General features: G+C 34.2%; 1 protein-coding gene across 1 annotated transcript; it reads right to left on the bottom strand.

Moving 5' to 3' along the window:
- Positions 1–1614: 1614 nt before the first annotated feature.
- LOC121411341 (ubiquitin carboxyl-terminal hydrolase 8-like) lies at positions 1615–26009 on the bottom strand. The gene is made up of 19 exons (XM_041604013.1): positions 25933–26009; positions 20030–20267; positions 19568–19712; positions 19124–19209; positions 18197–18357; positions 16922–17081; positions 16266–16419; positions 15746–15887; positions 14302–14945; positions 13285–13951; positions 12029–12230; positions 11358–11427; positions 10178–10308; positions 9504–9720; positions 7857–8093; positions 7363–7505; positions 5944–6101; positions 5575–5663; positions 1615–4803 (listed from the first exon to the last, which is right to left on the bottom strand). The coding sequence occupies exons 2-19, from the start codon at positions 20128–20130 to the stop codon at positions 4750–4752; spliced, it is 3561 nt and encodes a 1186-aa protein (XP_041459947.1). The 5' UTR covers positions 20131–20267; positions 25933–26009; the 3' UTR covers positions 1615–4749.
- Between the last annotated feature and the right edge of the window lie 587 nt (positions 26010–26596).

Raw genomic sequence — 26596 nt, 5'->3', positions numbered from 1 at the left:
CAGTAGTCAGTCCTATTTTCATATCATTGGCAAAGAAAATATCAGAAAAAACATTAAAACAAAGTTGAAAGATGACCTCATTAGGTCACCAATTGCATTTTCATAAAGGCATATATAGTACTGTCTCAACAACTACTGCATAACTATATCATGGCATTCATTTTCTTATTCTGATTTTATGAAATTTTCAGTTTTGCTTGTCTAATTTTGCTCTATTGATTCAAATCAACTATTATCAACCCGGATTACCCCTATTTTCCCAGTGAGGTAATAAGGAGTATGTCCACTTGTTTGCTCAATGTTTGTACAAAATACACATCTCAAGTATTTCATTATTACCATTTGTATTATTCTAACTTTGAATATACATGTTATTTGTATTCTTATAATCCTTTATAATAAATTGTGCACAGAGAAATTTATACATCACAAAGGCATAGTGCATGTTAATATAGTTCAAGACAGTACATTTTAGTAAGCATACATGAGGAAAATGTTACTTTCTATACATAATTACAAATTTACATACACATAAAAACATAGTGAATTGAAGCAATCAAAATGAAAGTCAAATTTCTTTCTCTCTCTCTCTCTCTTTCTCACTCTCTTTGAATATTCCAATAACCTGGTTTACTAACACCCTCAATTTCAAGCATGCAGTGAAAACAGAGCTTGCCAGACATAGCAACAAGTGTCACTGTGAAAATATCAATGGAATCCCTCATTACCCAGTTTATTAAAGAATAACAAATGTTAATAACCTAGTAAACTAGTCATTTTCCATGTTGATAATAAAATGGCCAAAATGCAGAGAGAGGGTAGGAGATCAAGAGAAAGAGATAGAACAAAGCACCCAGTTCTACTCATTAACATAATAGATTGCAATACATTTCATCATCTTACAGACTGATTTATACCTGAAACACCTTGTAATTCAGGAAGCAAGTTTACTGCGATTGCACTGACTAACATTTGAACTCCTGCAACTGACTGGATCAAAGCAAAAATTTGATGGAAATTACTGATGCTTCACGAAATTCTATTCTGATGTAGAAAGAAGAGCATTTTTTTTCCACTACAGTTTAAAAATTCAACCTCACTTGAAGGGGGGGGGTGATTAATTTAAGTTAGACTTCAAAATGATAGATTACTTGGAGTGTAACATGACAAAGAATGTGTCAATCCAAGGTAAAAAAAAACAAAAACAATGTAGACATTAAAATTACTAAATTCTAGCAAACATTGTGAATTTAAAAGTACATCCATAGAACAAAACCATATAGGGACATATAAAGTGCGAGAATGTGTCATCATTCATGTAATTCATGCCATTTGTAACTAACAATAAGCTTTATAAAACACCCACCTGGTATAATACATGTCTGGATCACGTTTACAAAAGATAAAACATGGTCATAAATATAATACACCTGTTTGAAGAAGAGTGTAAAGTTATTCAGGTAAAATCAAACTGACTTGGTGGGAAACTGAGTCAATTTCATTCCATAGCAATGCCAATCACAGATACACTTAGACATTTCCTGTCAGTTCACCTAAATTCAAGACGAACCATAATTGTGATTTGTGCTCCGATAATGAGACATGCACATTTCCACTCGTCTGCAAATTCACTTTCATAAATATAATAAAAATAAAAGTGCAAATAAGAAAACTGCTTAGAAAACGTGTTTTAACTATAACAATATAATTCTGATAAACAAATGACACAAAGAAATATTTTTAGACAAACTAAAAGGCAAATGCACATGGAAGTTCCTTTTTCTCATCCAATATTTAACCATAGCACTATCATCCTAAATCCTCTTCCTTCTAGAGTTTTGCATTGAGATTTATACTTTTTTTTTACTTCCGTGAAAGGGTTACAATTCAGGTTTAAGTGATTATTAGATCATATCCACTATGATATTGATGACATTGAGACAACTTTTTACAACTTTATAATATGCCTACACTCTATATACTCTTACTTTTCAATCAAAAGATAAGGTTGAATTATATAGAATATATACACATCAAACCAAACTACAGTTCCGGAATATTATATTTTAATATTATATAAAAAATAAAGAGAATATGATAGTTCAATCTGCTTGACAAAGAAAAATGTACTTAAAAATGCCCATTGTAATGTTAAAGTACAATAAATTCCACTTAATACTCTGCACTCTAAATTATGTTTGGGAACAATGAAGGCTCAAACAATGAACTTTCTATTTGAATAAAAACAAATGATGTATGAAATCTGATAAAAACAATAGTTTTCACATCAGAAAGGGAAATAAATCTTCACACACCAATCACAAAATAGTTAACACATTCAATTCAGTTGATCATTGAGAAAACAAAACATTAACATAAATAAAAACAGAGAATAGTACAAATTTTGTTCAATTGAAAAAAAGGCATCTTAAATAAAGCTAATTTCATACTGACTTAAAGTAGTGCCTCAGGCTGAAAATAATATCATCTCATTAAATTTCATGGTAAAAAATACAAATTCATTGAAATTTGAAATTCAGCAATATTTTGCGAAACTGGTAATATGCAAGCTACATGCAGGAGGTGGGCTGATGATGTCTTGTCCCAACTCTTTCTTTTCCTTTGATACTATACAAAATCATAATCATTTCATACAAGTATGTATGATATGTCTCCCTTGTACTCAATTAGTATTCAGTCCTATTTTTATATTCTTGGGGGGCAAAATTTAACCAAAAATAAAAAATCCTGTAATAAAATATAAAAGAACTGGAGAGATGATATCCACAACTTGCTTGTTGCATATTCATGAAGACATGCATAGAAATATTGCACAACTTTAACATTTAATTACTTTGTTATTCCTTGATTTTGATGAAATGTTCATGTTTTGTTGTCTGATTTTACTTTATCTGTTTAAATCATATCATTCTCAGCCTGGAGTACCCCTTTAATCATGACCTCTATGCTCTTAAAGCCCGATTCTCACAACAGGAAATGAATGGGGCCATACTTTTTAAAATCACATTTTACTTTTGATATTGAGTTGAAAATAAATTATACTGCATAAATGTTATAAATAAATTATCATACATGGCCGATCACAACATCACAATGATTAAGAACTTCAAAATTTAACTTGATTACTCATAACACTATCAATAACTATGAACAAAATACTTTCACATGTTTTAATTTTCATATCAAGTTTATTTAAGTATAGAAAACATCAGATCTCAGACAAATTGTAAAGTGTTTCGTGATCTTAAAGATTATGGGCCATTTCTTGCAACAGTGAAAAGTATACACTCTTGGATATAATACTAAAACAAGAGCTTGCAATATTAGTCTGGGTGAAATAAAAAGAATGAGAGTGATATGAAGGATAAGAATGATAAAGACATTCTCAATTGCACAACAAAATATTCATACGACTCCAAAGATGATAAAAGCATTTTCACCAATTCTGGGCTACCCATTCACACTAGTATGAAGTACAAGAAAACATTTACTTTCTTATACTAGAATGTGATTCACAAACGTACAGCTGTATTGTTAAGGATTGGATAATACAAACAGCTTATATCAGGTAGAGAAATTTACACACATGGCAGTTATATAATATTATATGCATTTTACATAAGAAACACTTGAATCTCAAAATATACAGATAATGTGTGTGATTTTTTATATTACAAATATTGCAATTCATTTTCATTGTTTGTCACATAAAAAAATCTTAATAAAACTTCTTATTTTTAGGTCACAACAAAGTTCAAGAAAATATGGAAAGGAGGAATTTTAGTCTACAGATTAAAAATCAGAAGAAAAAATAATAATTCGGCTGAAGTCAAGGACCTTGGGAACTAGAAAAAAAATGATTATAGATTTTAAGCATATTATTAGATCAAATGACATCCAACATGTAAAATCCCCTATATATCACAGACACAAGAAAAAAGTATTTGCTTATGAAATAAAAAAAATCTAACCCTGATTGGCAATTCACTTCATACAAAAAAGGGAAATGAATAAGGTGGCAAGGGAGAATGATCGAAAGAGAGAAGGGGGTGAGTTAATGGAAAGAGAATTTGGAAGAACCTATAATTAAAGGGATAGTTCATTTTCATTATGTGATTATCAGGTAAAACAGGGTACTTCAAAGCAATAATAGGATAATTGGGATGTAAACACACAAGTTTTGTGTGAGATACAGAGATTGTTGGATCAACTAAAAATATATTCACTTCCTCCAACATCTAGTTGCCCTGCACGAGTATGTAGACCCACAGTCACCACAAACAAGGCGGGAAGGAATGTTCAGCTCCAATATCCTCATGTACTTTCATATTTTCATTTCCAATACAAATGCATCTGTAGAGCAATTACTACAATGGAATTTTTTGCCATGAAATTCTAGTTTTAAATGACATGAAGAGAGTATGAAAGCTCAGAGACTTATGCATTTCCTAGAAATATTTTTATATATAAGCAAGTGAGGCAGGGAGAAATGGTAAGAAAGGATTGATAATACAGAAAAGTAGAATCTCATTGAAAAGAGCACAATCAAGAATTCAATAAAGATCCCAACAAATTAGTTTACACATCTATTCGTTAATAGACAGTGCTGCATCTTGAGAGCTTGTTCATTGTAACATTTGCCAATCTTCGGCAGGCTAGCAAGATTTCCTGCACCAATGACAGATGGCTCTAAAAAGGTGAGTGACATGAATCCTTGGCTGATTCCACTCACGGAGGAGACAGGGGTATAGATGAATAAAAGAGAATGTAAGCTGCGGAACTCTGTGAATAGTAGAAAAGAAAGACATGGTACTGAAGAATAATTTCATATGGAAAAATAGGAGTTGTTGCATAAAGCTAAAGTTTTGGATAACATAACTGCCCAAGAAAAAAACATTGACAAAAAGGTTATTACGCACGCTACATTATGATAGAAGCGTACAAGACAAGATTTGAAGATTCAGGGTAAAGTTATCTATTAACAACACCAGTTATATCAGATTATTCTGACAATTTGATATTTTCTCTATCCTCTATACAAAATAAACAAAAAAATGTAGCAAGGTGTAACATAAATAAAATAGGTATAGACTTTCATACAGCTTTACATGTAAGATGTGTAACTAAGAAAACTGAACAAATTTGTCAGACCTGGGTCTCATTGGATATAGAGTTGCAATCAAACTTCAGTAATCAAACGCAACTTGATTTTTAGTCAATCAGAAGCACCTATTTAGGACTTGCGCATGATAATTTTAAAACTTGCTTTGAAAAGGAACTCTTTCTGCATAGGTCCTCAAGGCACTAAAAGATAAAGATATTTTAAATGATTGTAAATCTTTGCACTAAGTTTGCTAAAGACAATTAAAATCAACTGTACAATTGATTTCCCCATGTTACATGGCCTGGGACCTTGCAGCACAGATAAATTCATTTAAGTGTAACTCGTCATTATATCATTTGCCAAAGACTCTGTAATTGATTTTATTTCATGGTTACAGGGCATATTTTAAATCAAGTAATAATAGAATACTAAATGACAGTATAACTCACCTTTATACTACTCTGTGAGGCATCATAGACTTCATGATCATCATATTTGTACCATCTTTTATTAGCAGCATTCCTACAACATGCAGTGTCTGGGAAAGACAAGGTTAGAAATAAACCAATTGGTTAATTGCCTTTCCATTTGAAAAACATCAGACATATTTATTGAGTAAACACTTCCATTTTAATCAGGCCTTGGTCAAGTACACCTTGTAAAATGTAGCATATTTTGAACAATATCTTTTTAACTATGACATTTTTTCATGAACTACACAAAAAATTATAAGGTAACACTAACAATTTTCCTACTTTAAGAATTCAACCTTTTCTTTTATAAAGATTAGGAAATATTGAATTTTTCACGATACTTACAATGTCCACCATCGAGACCTCCGGAGTGATTTGAGACACCATAGAGCTGATAAATATCTCTGCGTTTTGGACCTATCACATAGCGATCCATCGTGAGATCATTGGGAAAATCAACATTGGTCTGCAGCTTCTGTCGCCACATGCCTTCGTAATAGAAACTGATGATAAACAACAGAAAAGGTAAAATGAATGAATGAATGAATGCATAGGACTTTATAAATCTTACAACAGTTTAACCATGAACATCATTGAAATAAGGCATACACAATTAAATAAGGACACCGACAAACCTAAATGGGTGAATGAATGGATAAATGAATGAAATAACTACAATAAAGAGAATGGGGATTTCAAGAATTTCAACCCTTAAACTAAAACTCATCAAAGAAGAATGAGATTCATTTCTAACATGATTACTATTTCAGTGAAAATCCTTGTGTGATAATTGGCTGTTAGCTGACAAAAAAAAATAAAAACAGCAAATAAAGATCATTGTTTCAAGTGCATATTTTACAATTTACCAATTATCAACCATTCAGGGCCCTGTAATTTAAAGGACAAGTCCACCCCAACAAAAAGTTAATTTGAATAAAGAGAGAAATATCCAACAAGCATAACACTGAAAATTTCATCAAAATCCAATGTAATATAAGAAAGTTATGACATTTTAAAGTTTCACTTAATTTCACAAAACAGTTATATGCACATCCTTGCTGGTATGCAAATGAGGAGACTATGATGTCATCCACTCACTATTTCTTTTATATTCTATTATAGGAAATATGAAATATTCTCACTTTCTCCTCATTGTCAAGTGATACAACGATTAATGCTGCCCTGAACATGTGGAATTAGCACTGTTTAATACTATAAGGTTCAGTCAAGTTGGTCCTTATTGTCAAATCTTTTGAAGATGAAATATTGTCTAATTCAAACAATAAAAAAACAAAAGAAATAGTGAGTGATGGACATCATCGACTGACTCACCTACTTGTGCATATCACTGTTTTGTACAAAATAAGCGAAACTTTAAAATGTCACAACTTTCTTATTTTACATCCGATCTTGATGAAATTTTCAGCACTGTGCTAATTTGATTTTTCTCTATTTATTCAAGTCAGCATTTTCCTGGGGTGGACTTGACCTTTAAAGGTTTACAATCAATCACTAAATGCCGATGACCAATCATTAATACTATTGCATGCAAACAACGTTGAAAACACTTCCCAGGATCCAATCAGAATGCTTCTTTCATGAACACAATTCATTAATCAACCTTAATAATATATGAGGCCATGGTCTACTCTTCAAAATGTAAACCTGACCAAAAATCTTAATCTTTAAAAGGATTCATGGCATCAAGTCCCTTGAGAGGAAGACAACCGTCTGAATTGAAAGTGGAACTTTGTGATCTCTTACCGCTTGAGATGTATAAGGAGTATGTTGGGCAGTTTCCAGATAAGAATGGTTTTCTTAGAGTTTCGTTTTCCTTTACAACGTGTGCAGTGTGTGGCGTTGTCTCCGGCAAGTTTCTCTGGCTGTGAGAACCTCTGCAGGCAATCCTGAAACACAGGAAGTAGATTCTTAAATGTAGAGATATCAAATACCCAAGGTCTTTCAAAAATTATGATTAAAACGATACACCACACTACAGTAATGAACAAAAAAAATAACCATTAGTAAATCATTGGTAAACCATTAGTATAATATTGAATCTATTCACATCTTTCAAAATTTGATTTAAAATTTTTTGAATCTACAAAGATCAAATTTCAAGTTTAGCTGATGGAAAGAGTGATTAAGACTACGATTTAGCATCAAGAGGGGGTTATCAGTTGTGTAAAGTCATTCATAAGGTAGCTTAGGAGCAGCTTCATGAAACAGCCATCGGGCATGTTAAAGAGCGTACTTACATTGAGGGTACACCTGCTGTTTGATGGTATGGGTAGAGACAGATACATGAATGCCTCAAACTTCACAGATATGTTGTTACACGATAGACACTGGACTGTGGACTTGAATTGACCCTGGAATAGACTGACGATGATAGACCTGTTGAGCTTGTCATGGTTTTGCCAGGAGAGGGTGGCAGCCTGCTCATCTGGATACTTGCTGAAGTCTTCTTCCTTGATGTACTCTCGTTTCTTGACCTGTGACATGACCAAAAAATGTCTTTTAAACAATTGTTTTCACTCTTATCCTGATCAGTCGGTGAGTCATATCATAATGAATGAGGTTTGCTGAGATACATTTTGGGGGAAAACAAAGGAGACAATTATGTAAATTAGAAGATGATACTGACAAGATTGGGAGCATAGCACAAACAGGAATATAGATTTAGATTTATTCATTTTCCGTTCACAAAGCACAACTAAATCAATGTAACAATACATAGTCAAATTTAAAGTACAACATCAATCGGGATAATGCATAAGAATTAGAAGGTATCAACAATGAGAACTAATGCGAACTAAACTTTGACTAATAACTATATAAAACAGAACGGAGGGGCTTGCCAAGAAAAGCAAAGCTTGTATGGGAGGCAAGCCCCTGTAACATAATTTCAATACGTATATTACAAAACAAAACTACAAAACTATATAAGCCATGACTAGCAAATTGGTCTGATTCCATTTTGCAGTCTGCTACTTTAACCTTCATGTTGATCTTTAAAGATCTTTTCCCATCTTGTCCACAGACAGAATTGGCATAGCTTATTAATTGTAAATTTGACAAAACTGATTCATTAGCCAAGTCATGATTGGGCTCAATATTATTTGACCAATATATCAATTTTATCTAATTTCAATTAATAAGCTCTTTTAGTTTTGTGTAATATCCACACTTTGTCTCTATGAGAAGAAGAGCTCCTAATATACCAACTTATCCTTAAATAAATGAGAAAGTTGCATTTTACATGTGACTATTACACAAAATGAAATTGAGCCAAAATCTGTACAAGACCAAATGACAAATAGAGTGAACATACATTACACCAAATGGCTTGCTTAAGTCACAGAAATATTAACGAAGTGATAACAATCTGGGAATATATCAACTCGCACCGTTTCATACAGAGTTACAGCTATTGCCATTCTGGCAACTACCATGGTAACAGGGCTCAGCAGCCATTCACAGTCAAGGTTTCAAAGGTAGTTACAATCATGGAAAAGTTACAATAGTTACAGGTCTTTCTGAAACAGGCCCCAGATCTTAGACTAAATAGCTATAATACTGTATATAACTCTGAATTTGCCTTCAATTGTATCTCAGAGAAGAAATCCTTCTAGATGGAGTAACTGAACTTCATTCAACACTCCTGTCCTTGGCAACTTAATAGTTATTCAAAATTTGTCAGTGAAACAGTCCTCAAACATTCCCCAAAGAAAAAACACAATTTGATGAATATAGGACTTGAGGAGTATCAATTAATTCTTTCATCTTCTAACGAATGGATGGATGGATGAATGAATGAAAGAAAAAATGAGTAGGTGACAGGGAAATCACATAAAAAATGAATGACTGACTTGATAGATGAATAAAGTAAATACTGTAAATACCTCATTCAAATCTTCATGGAGCCCATCCATGAGGAATAGAAGAAACTCTTGTGAATCATGATGGTGACCGACATGCTTCCTGAATTCAGGTACATACTTGGTGACAGTGTCTCTAAGGTCTCTTGGTGCGATTGACCGATACAGACCTGTCCACAGTGCAGTGACCACCGCTGCAAACTCTTCGGCCACTTCACCCCCCCTCCCCAAGGGGTTAGCTCTATGGAAAAATCAAAGTTCAGGTTTAGAGCAATTATATTTTGCTTATTCCTAAATGATGAATACTACTTTGACTTTGGAAACCATGCAATTCAGTACTTAGAATCATCTATTCACTCTGTAGCATTGACTTACAATGGTAATAGAACATAATTTACCATAAAAGATGTACATTTGCATGTTGCATGTCAATAAATTGTTTCAAAGTTAGATCGTTTCTTCACTACATCAAAAACAGGATAACTGTTCCTTCCACCACTCACCAGAATCAAACTAACTTTGATCACAGTGAGTATAATGTTAATCCACTTTGGCCATCCATAGTTTAACTATTGATTTCAACAAAGGTTTCAATTTAATTCATCTTTAAGATAACTCAAGTTCATAACCACTCACCAGAACTTTCTCATTAAGCCATAAAAACAAAACCAAATCACGAGGAGCAAACGTGAACCTACCTATTGATTTCACGCAGGTAGGTTTCTGTGATGAAGTACTTGGCAAGTGGTGTAGTGTTACTTAGACACTGGATCACAGAGTTCATGAAACAGGTGTTACCAAGGTTTCGTAGACCAGTCAATGCACGACCCTTCAAAATTAAAGCATCAGTAGTGAATAGTTAGTTATGAGCATGGTGATCTGTTTCACAAAGTTGGTCAGAAAGGCATGCATTACTGCTAATGCATGGTGTTGATCACATAACCTGGATTTAAACATTTGTGAAACACTCTCAATGCGGAAATAATGATATCTCAAAGTGATGATGAAAAGAAATACATATTTCCAGTCAATACTAGTACTAGTATATCAAAATGTTTTCATCTTCTCACAGGGTTAATAATGCATTTTACACTATAAACAGCTTTAGGCTCTTTAGTACAAAACATATGCGAAACACCCCCTTTGATAGGCAAACAAAACTTGATCAATGATAGTAACTGATGCACATTTTTATTCAAGAAATCTGCATTTGAAAATCAGAGAAGTGTACCGTAATGTAAAATGTAAAGGCAGTCCCATAAAATAACAATTTTGTACAATCACCCCATTTTCGCCATTCTTATTTCCTATCTCTTATCTGCTGAAGCCTTGATAATTACAACCTCATAAATGATCTGGAATGAATAGACCCACATAAAGGGGTCAGTATATACACAAGAATAAAACAATAATGGGGCTTCATTCTTTTGAGAAAAACAACAATTAAAGATAACATTCATATAATTTATCTCTTTCCACTAACTACCTCTGGGAAGTGACTTGTAATTACTTATTATTTCTGAAAAAAAGGTTGTTCATTACAAACTAATTGCTAAAGGGGGAAAATTTGCCTTCTATTGTACCTCAAAGAATCCTGTTTAATTGATTAAATACATTTCATTCAACACTCCCGTCAAAATTTGTCACGAGTCCTCAAACATTCCCTAAACAAAAATATAATTTTATGAATATAATAGTAAAGGGTTATCTATTATTCGATCTTCTAATGGAAGAATGAATGGATTAAAGAAGGAAACAAAGAATGAGTGGGTGACAGGTAAATGACAGAAAAAATGAATGACTGACTTGAAAAAGTAAATACTGTAAATGAGTAAAAAAAAAATAAAAATAAAAATCAAGATTAGTATTTCTACTTACTTGGCTCCCATGCACTGGATTGAGATGACGGACTCTACTGTGAGTAGTCTGGGATATTACCTGTGGTGGCCTGAAAGGAAAACATTTGAATACAATATCATAACCCAATAACTGGGGAAAAAAATAATTAGGTGCACATACTACATATATAGTATCTTAATGAAATATCTCATATTTTGGTGAGATAATTTTGTAATATTCCCAAACAAATTTTCTCTCAGGAAATTGCAATTACAAATTTAGTTTTGAACTTTGTGCTCCCCTTTTTGATTTTTTGTTGTTGTCTTGAATGGATGGTGATTCAGAAGAATAAGTGAATAAGAGAAATTCTCACATGGTGAGTTTATGATCATTAAAAATGCTAAAGGAAGCATGGCTATTTAAGTCCCATATCCAACTATAGATGATTAAATATAAAAAAGTTTGTATTGATATCAGATGATGTTAATATTAAAATGAGGTACAAATATGTATGTTTGATTATTAGCTATCATTGTGTTTTCCAATGAAGTTTGCGTCAATTGAATTCATCGCCATCTTAATGTTTTACAAGAGCTATAATTCTACGACAAATTTGCACCAAAGCCAATAAACCGAGACATTAAAAGAAGCTTTTAATGCCTGTAAAATGTTATTAACACTTCATTTCAGGAAATAGGGCCTAAACTTACCTCTCCACTGGTTTAGTACTCCTATCCACAGATGGAAATGGTTTAGAGAAACTTGCTTCACCTTCATTCATCACCATCTGGGCGATGTTGGGTGAGGAGAAGGATCTCTTGAGACCACTTGACTTGGCAGAAGGCTCCACCGAGTCGGACTTGAGAGGTTTGCGGGTTACCTGACCAGAAGGTCGTGATGAGGGGCTTTCACCTGAAAGAAGGGAACCGAATATACTTGTTTCTTTAGCAATTCATTTAATTCAGGCTTCTTTTAAAGGGAAACTATTAAACAGGTACCTGTTGTCAATCTACTACCTATCTTATTTGGACATACTATTCAATGTTATGTCAGACACCTTCACATGTGCTTTCAGGTCATCATGAACAACCTTTATTATGCATATCTTTCATGCTAGTTAAGCAGTATACTGTTTTAGGGACAAGTGTAAACCTTACAATTATCGAAAAGGATTATCTCCAACATCTGAATACAACTCACCTGTTATTTGAAAAATAAGATATATTTGTCTATCCCATACATTTATAGACTGAAATTTGGAAACATGCATCTACTTGCTAATATTTAAAAGACTTGTATAAAGTTGGTAAAAGTGAATTTTGAAGTAAAAATATACTTTAGTAGTTGCAAAAGCAGATCCTCAGCTTTATAATAATACATAAACTATATAGCTACTTAAATCAATGTAGAAGAATTTTGGGGAGATTTCCAAAGAACAAGAAGATCAGGGTTGGAAGTTGTGTGTGCTGCTTAAAATTCAATGCAACTTTCAACAGTCCCAAAGAATGGTCTCAAGAAACTTGTGTCTCATTTTTCATTAAGAATTTTGGCTTTAAATTTTGGCAGTAGGTAGACAAAAGGTTACCCTTCAGATAAGCTGGTTTATTAAGCTCTTATGTTTGGAGAGCAAAGTACTTTTTTGGCCTACTACAGAAAACCTTGCCTGGCAACTTATCATGGGTTTTGAGCTGATTGATAAAAATTATTAACAACTTTGCCAAGAATTGTGATATCTTTTCATCATAATTCATGAATACTGATCTATAATCTTATATAATCTTGATAATCTGCATCTAACTTCCAAAATGAGACCTCATTTCATCATTCTTTCAAACATTTCTTAAAGCAACACACTTTATCTGATATATCACTTGGACAAAGAAAGATTTCGCTCTAAATTTGCAACCTATTCAGTAAAAAATCATATTTTATACATCAATACAGACAGTGTATTGTCATTACCCACCTTTGGGCTTTGATGAAGCCACTGCTGTAGTGGGACCATGGATAGATCCCTTGGCTTCGCTTGCCACAGGCTTAGGGGATGGTTCCCCTGGTGGGTGCCATTGGGTGGTGTTAGTGTTATGATCAATATAGAAATAGCGTTTACTCTTCTCATCGAATCGTTTCTCCCAACCCTTAGGCAAAGCTGGAGCAGTTGCAGCTGGTTTTGTTACAGGTGGTGAAGATGCCGATGATGAAGTACTTGATGAGGTGCTGACCTCTCCTACAGAAGCTCCTGAAGCGGATTTCTCTGCTGTGGCAGCATTTGAATTTTGATTGGGTTGCACAGCATTTCTATCAGCAGCAGGCTCCTTAGACTTACTATCTGTTGTCTCCTCCCTTGGAGCTGGTGTGGAGCTAACAGTCGTTGGGGTAGCATCGCTGGAACTGCTAGCAGAATCAGGAGCATCCTTACTCCCAGCAGCCACAGGAGATGGAGACTGTGCAGTATGGCTTGGTGAAGAGGTCTTCTGGGATGTTCTCTTCCGTTGTTCCTGTCTTGCTTTGGCTTCTGCAAGCTCTTGCTGTAGTTTCAGAAGGTTCTTCTCCATTTCGAGCTTTTCTTCTTTGAGTTTTTCATTTTCAGCTTTCGTCTTGTCATAACGCATCTTGTTCAAGTCATTCCTAGCCTGTAGCACATGTGACAATGCAGCAAAGAGGTCAATCTATGAACTTGTTCGAAGTACATTTAATTTTTATAATGTTCTTAAACAATTTTGCTGGATAAATATACAGTGCCATTTATGCATTTCTTAAAGGTTACCTGTCAATAATCTAAATCTATTTGATTTCTATAAATCATGCCTACAATTGCATCGGATAATCATTTACCAGTTTTCGGAACTGAAGTGGCTACCCTGAGTAAATATGCCATTATTATTATCAGTTTGTCAGATAAATATAAACTCATTCAAATTTTTAGATTACTTCACATAAGACTCTTTAGTTTACTCATAATATCCGAGTAATCAGTACCTACCTGCTCTTCTTTCTTTTTGAGCTCTTCTAAGTGTACATCCGATTTCATGCCTGCCTCCACTGAAGGATCCTTCATGGACATAGTACTATCATCTCTTGGCTCAGTCCTTGGCTTATTGATATTGATATTCACAGAGGCGTTTGAACTTTCAGCAGTGGAATCACTAAAATCTTTAACATTGATGTTTGCTACTTTGTTATCAACCTTGGGTTTCAGATTGCGATTGACAGCCGGCATTGCAGGAGTTGGCTTCGTAGTACTCACTGCAGGTCCAGGTCCACTGTTGGCAAGATTTGTCTGTGGCGCCGTCTTGTTCTCTAGGTTATTATTGATTTGATTAGCTACAGGAGTGGGTGTTGATTTAGGTTTGTCTCTTGATAAGTCTATCTGATCTCTACTAGGAGCAGGTGGATCGGGTTTGGTTGCACCAGGCTTCACGGATCGATTGACTACCGGTCTTTGGCCAGGCTGGCTAGTGTGGCCAGGTTTCCCAGAGATGAAGAACATCCTGTCCTGGTGGACACCGTTGTCATTGCCATTCTGCACTGAGGGTGCCTGACTTGTTGGTGCATTGTTCAGTTGTTGAGGAGGTAGGGCCATTGGCAGTGGCTTTTCATCTTCAAATACAGGGTAATCAAAATCCACTGGGAAAGAAAGAAGCATAGAAATAAGGATCAATAGGACTAAATGTGAAAAATATAACATAATAAAATTTGTATTATGTTGCATTCTTGTAATTTTGCACCCTTTTATTGTATGAATGAAAAGATTAATATGTATACCATCATTAGACACTAATATTCAATAATACCATCATTTAAAATGGTGACCTACCATTTGAAAAAAAAATTGGTCTTTATTTTTTTATAAAACCCCATTTTGCTTTTTAAAAAGGAATGCCTGTAGTGAAAGGTCTAGGACTGAGCTATTGATCAAATTCTAGGGAGTATATTATGAAAACATCTAGTCAGTGATTTTCAATGACAAATGGTAACTACTAAAATCCTTGTAACTATTTGGCTAAAAACAGACACGAAATAGACATGAAAATCACTAACAAAAAGCATCATGGAATGCTCACTTGATCATCAGCAAATAAGTTGAAACTATAACAGTAAGTATACGTGCTTATATAGCGCTGAACACTTACTTCATCAGAAGTTCCTTTAAGCGCTCTACAGTAATGCAGCATAATTTACCTGAATAGAGCATTGAGCACTTAGCAGAGCAGCTGATATGTGCACTGCTTGTCAAGGAATAAATTCCTACCAGTTACCTTTCACCTCACTTGGGTTAAGTGCAGCAAAATATAGGTAAATTTCTTGCTGAAGGAAAAGCAATGGCTTGGAATCGTACCCATGTCCCTCAGATAACCACTAGACCATGGTGCCGCCACTGATAACCACTACATAAAACTAAATACAACAGGGCTCAGCATACTTACACAAATCCTTGGTCTCTTCTCCCTTCTCTACAGGTTTCTTTGCATGAGGATTGTTTGTATACATAGGGTATTTGAAGAGCCAGTCCTCATATCCACCCTTTAGTACCAGCGATGGATTCTTGTAAGTAGTACCCCAGTCCCACTATATACACATATCCAATAAAGAAAGATATCCTTTTCAATTATAGAATATAACATTCTGAACAGGGCCACATAACAATATTAATAGCATGGCAATGATTTTTCAAAGGAACATACACACTAATAAGCTCAATTTAAAATACAGGATTTCCATCACACAGGGTAGAATTAAATCAGTGAGAATTCAAAATTTAGAAAGGAAGAATGTTGTTTCATCTCGAAGATTTCCAATTGAAATGTATTAAATGTTGTTTGCAGAAGGTATTTTAGAAATTCCATTGAATATAGGCTAACAATACAGTGCCCTAGAATAGAATAGGTTTTGTTACGATCTTCAAACGATATTAGAATATTTATTATAGCTCAGGCCTACATGTACCTTAACCATGGCAGTTTGAACGATGGCAAGAGTGGAGTCTGTATTCTGGCATTGGTCCCAGTCTACGAGTACAATGAACTCCACGTCAGTTCTCTTTTTCCACATAGCCTTGGCTTCCTCTCCTAAACCCTTCTCCAGTGTAGCAGCAGTCGTTCTAGGCAAGAAAATATTAAAGACCATCTTTGTACACAATGTGATGATACAAATCAAATAACATCAACTCAGACAATTATAATTTTTATTCATTTCTAAAAGTGAAAATGCTTTAAAATGTCCATCTGAATTCTGCAATAGGACTTTTGATGTTACTGGACGAACACAAACATTCTCAAATAACAAATATTGATAAAATATTTAATAAAAATAGTTTCACACAATTTGTTAAAATATTAGGCTTCTACGAGTGACTTGTCAGATTTCTTTAGAAAAGGGTCGGAAATGGAAAGAGGAAAAGGTAACTGAGGTGCAAAGGATTATACACACTTAATGGAGGGGATAATATTTTGCTTTCATTTATTTGGAAGTGGGCGAAAGGTGAAATGGATTACACATACCAAGGAGAGGTGTTCACATTTTGATTTCAAGATGTCAAATATATCATAATATTTAGTTCATTTGTAAGTCGGTTGTACATTCAGTTAAGAAGGATTCCTTACCCAGGTTTCAGAATCTCGGCAGGAATGCTCATACACTCTCCGATGTTCATGTGAGAGTCTTTGAAATGGTCAGATCGACGGACGTCCATGATTAGGACTGAATTTGTGTTGCTCACTAGTTCATGATAAAGCTCAATGGCAGTGACCACACCATCTTTTCCTGATATACATGTAAATAAGATTAAAAGTTCAAATTATCTACTACCCGAGGGTGGGGCCCGTTTAATAAAGACCCTACAACTATAGTAAATTTGCAATTTGTGTAAGTTCCATGGAAATTTTGATTGTGATTGGGCCCTGAGCCCCGTTACAATGGTGGGTGCAAAAGTGGTAAAGTTACAACAGTTGTAATGCTTCATGAAAGTGGCCCCTGATGACAATATTGTGGGTATGGAATATGAGGATTTTAACATAGGAAGCTGCCGAAGTCAAACAATGTTCTTTACAGTACTTAAACATGCACATGTACCATCACAGGATACCTCTCCTTGCTGATTGATTGATTTCCTACTATGACTATTACAAAGGTATAACTTACAACCAAACAGGGCCTCGTTGGATAGAAATTACCATTATGGTTACCTTGCATGTTCATCAGTGACATCACACATCCTTGTCGCATTGCCAATGGGAGGATCTCTATAGCATTAGTGATTGCAATATTCAAATGCTCATAACTTTCTCATTATTTGTCTGATTTTTCTCAAATTTTCTTTATTCTTATTCTCTGATTTTTCTGTTTCTACACAAGCCTATTTGTTCCAAAGGTTTCATTCCCCTTTAAGCAATTTGTCAACTTATGGAAGGGAGACTTGTGCAGAGCCTACTGAATGACTATTATAACGTAATTTAACAGTCATTACTATGTGGTGAGAACCAGTTAGAATTAAAACCAATTATCACTTCTGAGTCAGACCAAAAGTACATCAACTACCTTGAAGAAGTAAAGCTAAGAAACAACAGCATACACAATCATCAAGAATCAAGGTTACATAATATGTGCCATTCCTTGAAAATAAAGGTTATACTTGTGATATCTTTATATTGCCCAACCGAATGGTTGATAAAAAATTTAAGATTAACCCTTCTCCAATTGCAGACAATTTTGTTTAAGTATATTCACAAATATTTGGTTTAAAAGTAGTTTATTCCTAATAGGACTATATTATTTCAAAAGTACCTTTGATGTTTATATTAAACTCACAAGAGTTTTGTTTTAAGTGGGTTCTTTTGCTATTAATTGCAAGGGCTATATTAATTTCATCTTTATCTTACCTAATTCTCTTTTCTTCTCCTCCTCCTCTGGAACTCCATTCTCCACCGAATCTTCATCTCCATCTTTGGACTTGGCATCCTTCAAACCATTTGTTTTCACTTTCTCTTTCTCCTCTTCTAGTTTCTTACTTGCTTCCTTTGCTTCCTCTAGCTCATTGTACCTGTAATACGATTAGAAATTAGGGAATTTGGAAATGATAACTTATTTATCATAATCATTATCCATCACTGCATGAGCTCACTGTACATATGATTTTTTTTAAGATGAAAATTCAGGGAATTTGAAAATGATTACTTTTTATTATCATTTTACATTACTGAATGACTCATATTATTTGCAAATAAATCTCTATTGGCTGAAGGCTTCTGCTGCATATTTGCATGTGTGTGATACATGTTCCCACTAATACACGCTACCTTTGGGACACTATGACAAATTTATGAGGTGCATGATGCATGCAGTGTCCAGATATATATATGGGCAGTACAGCTACAGTGTACTGTACTCCATTAATATAGTAATTAAATTTTGAAAAAATTGGCACAAGTGTGCTGCAAGGATATTTTGTATGGTGATAATTTATTTTTTTTAAATGTTTTTTTAATTTAAAATTTGTGAAAATCCCTCACAAAAGAATAGGTTATATATATACAGACTATCTACTTGCATTGCACTTACAATTCTTTATTTCAATGAATTCAAAAAATATATAATTCTTATACAATCTATGCGACTTCAGGTATAGGAATGAAAGTTGTATTTTCCTTGTAATAAATATACTGAATGCATACAGTATACATGCCTATTTTGGGCTAAAACTAGTAAGCTCAGCTGACATGTAATGTGAAGAACTAGGAATATTTCATTCCAGAAAGAAAAATACTACAAATACTCCCAATGATTAAGGAATCACATTAAATACTCACCTCAAGGTCAATGATGCCGAGAGTTCCTCTGCTTTATCTATAGCCTTTCTGCATCCTGAAGTACCAATGAGAGTATCAATATAATCCTAGAAAAATAAATAAAAAAAACTTGAAAATTATTTCATTAGATATCATCCAGTCTTTGCAAAAATGGTACATATACAGTTTGTTAATATTTCAAACACATTTTTTTTTCTATGCCACATGTTGCTGCAGTTTATAATGTAGAATACATGGAAAAGCATGAATGGTTGTTAAGATGGTAAATGCTTACATTTACAAAATCACTGGTTCTTTATCAGTTTTAATGTCTTTTTTAAAATTCTCCTTTGCTCAAATATTTTATTGATTTAAGAGACTCTCACTCCTCCATTTTCAAAAAAAAAATACTTGCTACAGAATTGGATACTTTCAGCTATAATAACGGAGTCAATTTAAACTTACCTTGTGTAACTTATAATCTTTTGCCTTCTGAACAGCTTTCCATAGTGTGAGGTACTTCATGAACAACACATAGGCACGTTCCTCATCAAGGTTTTTATCAGCTTTTTCTGCCTCAGTAAATACCTTGTTAGCTGATCTAGCCAATCTGGTGTCAGAGTGAAACATAAACTGCATTATTTTGTAGCAAAACCCAAATGATTCATAAAAATTATATAAGTGACATATACTATACTTATCATATATATCACTCTCTGCAGTGGCATTTAATGAGACTGTCATTTGGGTTAAAAAGCATGATTTCTGGGAAGTTGTGAGTTGACAAAGTGAACAAGCCCTACATTGTAAAAAACATTATTTTCATGAACAATGAACTTGATCATTGGTTGGGTACATACATACCCCAAGTGATATATGCGAAGATTTATCATTTTCATTAGCCACACATGTGAACTTATTACTCACATTTTCGAAGTTTGTCCCTTGGTTATGTTCTGGTCCACCTTCTTGTTGAGTTCCTCTAGGGAGGAGCTGATGTAGAGAGGTTTCTTCAATGCTCCAGGCATGATTACCGATAGCCTTCCTTAAAGTTACAAGCTTCACAGAAGAATGCAATTTCAGTAATTGGGACTCGCTATCTGGACATAGAATCTTAAATCGGTCAGACTACATCTTCAAAGTTGCAGCTAGACTCTATTAATATCTGTGAATAGAAGAAAATGGGGAATACCTTGTAAATCCTGTAATAAAAGGCTTCATTTATAATTCGAACATCATGACTGCATCTACACCTGCAGATTTTAAACTTAAAGATTGATATAATTTCAAGTATTATTACGCCTCACACACTCCTTGTAAATATTTGTAAATAGTTGTGGAACATAATAATTTGTTTATTTAGTTTTCTTTGTTTTGTTTTTCTTTTTCTTTCCCTTCTTTGAGTAATCATTAGTTTTGACTTTTCAGTATTGTTTTTATATTTATGTATGCATTTCATATATTCAAAGGTCTGACAACAGCTCAAGCATCTGCTTATTTTGTCATCCCACTGCATGTCTGCAACCTTGTTATAATCAGTTATGTTAATGTTATGTTAATCATCATAATTATACATTATTATTATGTAAAATTCAATGTAATCAATTTTGTGATGGTTACACTATGTAAATTATCATGACATGCAGAAAGAAATAAATACATAAAATAAATAAAATTCACATAAATGTTGTTCACTAAATTCAATTTATTGCCAAACTATGTTTGTCCATGCAGGTAGTTTGCCTTGACAAGACAGCAATTTACAAGGAATACACGTATTCAATAAATAGTTTTGGGAGACTGTCAGAAAATATTTAAAAGCACAAACATTTGCAATTAGCTGTGCTTTTTTTATAAGTATATTTTATAAAATCTCTTGATCTAGTGGATAAATTCTATAATTTTGGCACAATCATTTATTAATAATTATTTATGGTATTTTCGTCGAGTGGTTATGCTTCCATCTTAGCCTATGGAATGGAAAACAACTGCGCAGTTGATGGACTGATTGCTCAGCAAGAGAATCAAAACCACAATCGCTACACGATCAAGCCGTTGATATTGGAACTGCTTTCCATAATAAAAGCCAGAATGGCGGCGAACCACTCGCTGCAAATATCCTCTCATTTTTTCCAAAAACAAAATAGAACTAGCATTTCAGGAAAGAATGTCAAATTTTGATGTAATCATTTTGTCAAGATATTTTGAATTGTCATGTCAAACTTAGTTTTTAAAAGGTGGTACTAGAATTGGCAGGTGGGAAGGTGATTTTCTAGGCACTGTTTACATAAGGCAAAGCCTCTCACAACATGTGTACATGGATGACTGAATAGAGATGCAACCATCTCTGCTCCAAAGAGACAGCAGAAATCACACAGTAAACATGTACATAGATCTGCATCGACTCATCGAGCCACCATTCCTTAACATTTTTCAATTATGGAAGAACTTCAGCGCATGTATTTCCCATGCTCACTATGTCATCCCGTGTTAATTCAACAAACTTAATATTTGTAGCTAGTCTAGAATTTACATGTAGCACACGAATAGCAATTTTATTCATTACAGGGATTGTCTCTTTGAAGTCATGTTTCCTTAATTTTCTTTCAGAAAACGATGATTTTGTTACTTTGGATGCTTGATTTGGGACTAAGAACAAGTTGGGTTATGTTCTTAAAATCAAGAATGAGAGGAGCGAAAAAGCATCTAATCCATGACAGGTGGGGTAAGCCCTGCTGGTAGTCTGCATGAGTGAGAATCCTGATGGTATGAAGGGGGGGGGGGCATGTTTGTGCACCAAAAAATTGAACTTAAGAATAAGCATGAATTTCTTTGAAATTTCAGAAAAATTTAAATTGACATCATTTCTTATTTAAAAAAGCCAAATCTCATTAACAAATTGAACAAATATATATAATGTACATGTACTTCCAAATTCACAGATGGGGGGGGGACAATGGTGCCACACATGTCTGCTCACCCATTCATATTACACACTAATTCAAGGATTTTGATGAGAATGGCTGCATTTTGAGGCCATTAAAATTACACATGCAGGGTAAAGAGCCCAAATATTGAACAGGTTTAAATATCAAACAAAAATGATTTCAACTCCCTCCCCACAGTAGGCCTGCATGTATGTGTAAAATAAGAAAAATTAAGACACTGAAGTTTCACTATTTTTCACAAAACAGTGATATACATGTATGCACAACTCAGTGAGATGCAAATGAGACAGATGATGATGTCCCTCACTCACTACTTCTTTTGTTTTTTAATTATGGTTTTAATTATTCAATATTTCATTTTTTTTACAGATTCGACAATAAGAATCAACTTCACTGAACCATATCAAACAATGCTAATTCCATCAGGTTGCATTTTTTATGGACATTACTATGATGCTATCAACAACTTCGTCAGCTCAGCAGCCAAAAATGAGATGGAGCTACATGTATCATAACAGTGATTTGACCAAGTAACACCTGGAACTTTCAACCCTTGGTGTACATGTGTAGGGTTATACATGGTTCATTCAATTTTTTTCCCCATTATTCTTTCATATTGAAGATGATCTACTCTTCATTGTGATTACAATGAATATGTTTTATTGTTATTTTGAACAGAAGACAATTTCCTCAGGCTGAAAAAAAATAGATCACACATTTTTCACCATTTATCAATGGTCATTCAAAAATATCACAAGTAAAAAAAAATACAATGTATGTTCCTCTATCCCTACCTTTATAAAATTACACCAATGAATTTTTGTACATCAAGGGCTCTTGCTAAACTTTTGTTGCCCGCTGGGCAACCTATAATACACTGCACACTACTAGTATATTATAGGTTGCCCAGCTGGCAACTATTAAAGGAAAAAAAGGGACTAAGTGCCCTATTACCCTGTGAAAACAACTATGGGTGTATAATGAAGCACAGGTTGTACCTGGCTGTATCCCAATAAACTATACATTTTTAGGGACAGTGATTTTCCATTTGAAAAATTGCCTTTTCCATTTCAGAAAATCTCAAATTCCGTTTCAGCATGTCGGAAAACGGAAATTCCCCATAGACTTTGTACACATGGAAATGTGACAATTCCGTTTACCCATTGAATAGGAATATAACACTCGCGCTGGTCAAAATTTGTATCTGCCACTGTACCAACAACACAATAGAATCCGTCCAAATCGGATCTATGCAGGTGCACAAAATATTTTGACAAACTCATTTGACATGAATACATCCTCACATTTCACATTATTAGCATTATTTTACGGTTTAATGAAATTTCATCGATAATTTGTTTTTTTTTTCAAATCGTTATCCGCAGTCAATGACTTTCGCCAATCCGCCATTTTGGATTTTAAGACCTTGATATATAGTGCTGTTACATATTTATACAAATGTAGAAGGCAGCAACACAGGACCGTGTTGTTCGAAGGATGTGTGCATGTGAAGCCCAACCCGCTGCCCAACGGGCCGGCCAGGTACTGGCGCGGGGTACGATCAAGTGTGATATGATATCGAGTGCAGTCACGATGTGGGAATTGTCATAGTGAAGAAATTCAGAGTAGAATTGTAGAAATCACAGATTCAACAAGAGATCAGATAGTGGGAAATTCAAAAAAGAGTTTCATAAACTACATGTACTCCACCTGTTGTGGTACCATGCACAAAAACTTTATTTTGTTGTATTCTTCAAGATACACATTTCTTTAAAAAATCATGCAAACCCAATGATTAGAATTTAAGTTACTACATTTTTCATGTGGAAAAACCTCATTTAGTGCAATTTTATGATAAAGAAATCGCTATTTACTAATTATAATAACACACATTTGTAAAGTCCCATAGTAAAACCCAATGGGCCATGTTCGAATTTATTGAGGATATGTTTTGACCCCCTCTTATAAAAAAAAAGAGGTGGAATTTCCCTACATGTTATAACGTCAACAAGTTTGGCTAACACAGAGACATGATCACACTCCACACTCAAGAGTCCCAGGTTTGTTTGATGGTTTTTTCTCAATTTCTAAGTTTAAAAAAAAACTGACACAACTTCACAAGTGACACTGTCAGTGTCACTGACACCGACAGCTCGATCGACAAGGCAATTACTGAATAAAAAAAGAAATTCTTTTTTTTTAGATAGCCTATAGAGTAACGCGCCCGGAATTCGACACTGTAGCACCTCCACTTATTGACGAGCCAGCACAGTCAACAACCACAACACACACCAAACACACTGTAATATAGGCCTACACAGGCATTATCACTCACAACATGCAAGTCCCAATTCGAAATCTAAAATCCCCTTTAAAAGACAAAATTTTCCGTTAAAAATGCTGAATCTGTGCCATACAGTAAATGTTATTTCCAGAGCATGAGGTGGCTGAGCTCAGATTTAAGAAATGGGGTTTGCAGAAAAATGCGATCTAAATGAAGAAATCTGTGGTTTTGTTCTGAGTTCACGAACGTTCTTGCAAATTTAGAATCGTATCTTCAAATTAATGGGGTCCGAGCATTAGGAGTATAAATTCAGCAAATGGAACTTGGAAGCTGCACTTCCTGGTTGCATATATCGCATGCGGTGTGGTGCAATTAATTGGCTCTTCAAGGCTCCACATTAACTTTTTTTGGTGGTGGCCCATTTGGGCCACCAAAACCTTCAAATAATTTTTTTTGGTGGCCCGAAAAATATAAAGAAAAACACTAATTAAAAATGAATAAAACAAACTTCTGAAATATTCTGCAGCCACTACCACTATTTTTTGTACATGTTGTATGTAAATCGTGCTTGCTGTTATTTTACTTTGCTTATTTTGTGGTAATACAGTATATATAAATTGTTCTATCATTGTAAATAAGAAATGATTAAAAAAGAATAAAAGGATTGTATTGTTCCCAGGTTGTGTGGACTTTTAATCTCCGTATAGACACACACTCATCATAATGGCAAAGTAAATAAATAGTGCATATATGTACAGCAAACTCGGCCCGATTCGGGCCACCAAAACTTAAAATTTTTTCAATAATGGTTGCCCGATATGATTAATTTCTGGTGGCTCCGGGCCACCGCTAATGTCGAGCCTTGGGCTCTCACATGACAACTTTTGAACGAGCAAGTACCGGTATGCCGAATGGAGGGCGGGGACGTACTGTTGAATGCCAGGCCCAGGAGCAAAACATGGCGATACATTTCAAAATTTTATTAAATATTGTCTTTTATTGAGATAGACCTCAGGAGAAAATAAGCATTGCAATTAAAAGTAGAGAAATGAATCTAACATTGCTAGGACTAAAAATTTCAACAAACAACGATGCCATTGCCTGCTTGGGCATTCGCATGCCATTTCATTTTTTGAAACTGAAAGAAAAGACATTTTCAATTTAATTTTAGAACAAGAAATATTGCAAAAAGAAAAAGCTTGTCAAATTCTGGACAACTTACTCTAGATCTACAGGAAAAGTTGGACATTATTTATTCTGGTAAAAAAAGAATTTCTTTTGAAAAAGGCTGGCTAAGCAGTCAAATTTTGATGAGAATATTACACACACATGTAACCGGTGATTATGCTCTTGCGCTATTCGAATAAGATAGCACAAAGAATCGTGATACCCCTCATTCACTTGTGTACACAAATAATCGCACACGATTGCATTATAATTTGCCTTGCTGAGCTGTGTATGGAATATTCCCAAACTTTCACGATTTAAACTGGCTTCAGCTCTAACAGAAGACCTACAGTGGTGTCAAGATGATTAAAAACAACAAATAATATCAACTATGGATACTATATCAATCAACTGGCAACTATGAAACTTACCCAAGGCCAAGCGAATTTGTAAAAAAATAACATCAACGTTAGCTAGATCGACTACGCCATCCGGAAAGTAACTTGTTTAATTATTGATATCAAATGAGAGCTGCAGAAATATCCGGTATCCGGTACGCGCTACATGACGTATTAACATCACTAATAAAATAAACATAAAATCCATGTAATACTGCTTTGTTTTGATTCATTATGATTATGTTATTTTTTTTATTATTATTGTGTTTGATTTTGATTGTATTTTGATATTTGTGTAATCATTTTATCGATCAATAAAAACTTAATGAAAAAAAAAAAATAAACATAAAAGATTTAAAAAAAAATCATAGGCAATAGACCGGGGATATAGATCTCTAGGTCTTGAATAAATCAAATATTCGAAAACATATACATGTAGACGGGTCTATAACAAATAAAGTAACATAACAAATAAAAACTATAGCCCCGAACATTAAGCACTCCCGTACCCAGTGGAGGGGGGGGGGAGGGGGCAGGGGCACTAGTCCCTCCGAAATTTTGAAAACTTTGAAAAATTTTCACAAAATTCACCAATAGTATGCACTTCGATTTCACTTAAAATGATTAATAAGTGTCCTATAATGACAAGCTTGGTCGCTCTGCTCCCTCATTTTAAGTGTATCCCCCCAAAAAAAAG

Source organism: Lytechinus variegatus, chromosome 3 (genome assembly GCF_018143015.1).
Source record: "Lytechinus variegatus isolate NC3 chromosome 3, Lvar_3.0, whole genome shotgun sequence".
Classification (NCBI taxonomy): Eukaryota; Metazoa; Echinodermata; class Echinoidea; order Temnopleuroida; family Toxopneustidae; genus Lytechinus; species Lytechinus variegatus.
This window is presented reverse-complemented; position numbering and strand designations above follow the sequence as displayed.

Excerpts from the sequence above, each read along its gene's own strand:
- LOC121411341 (XM_041604013.1), bottom strand. The coding sequence starts at position 20,130 with ATGCCTGGAGCATTGAAGAAACCTCTCTACATCAGCTCCTCCCTAGAG. Across the intron at positions 8,094-9,503 it reads TCCATGAAGATTTGAATGAG|GTCAAGAAACGAGAGTACAT; the intron begins GTATTTACAGTA and ends GTCATGTCACAG. Across the intron at positions 7,506-7,856 it reads ACAGCAGGTGTACCCTCAAT|GATTGCCTGCAGAGGTTCTC; the intron begins GTAAGTACGCTC and ends CCTGTGTTTCAG.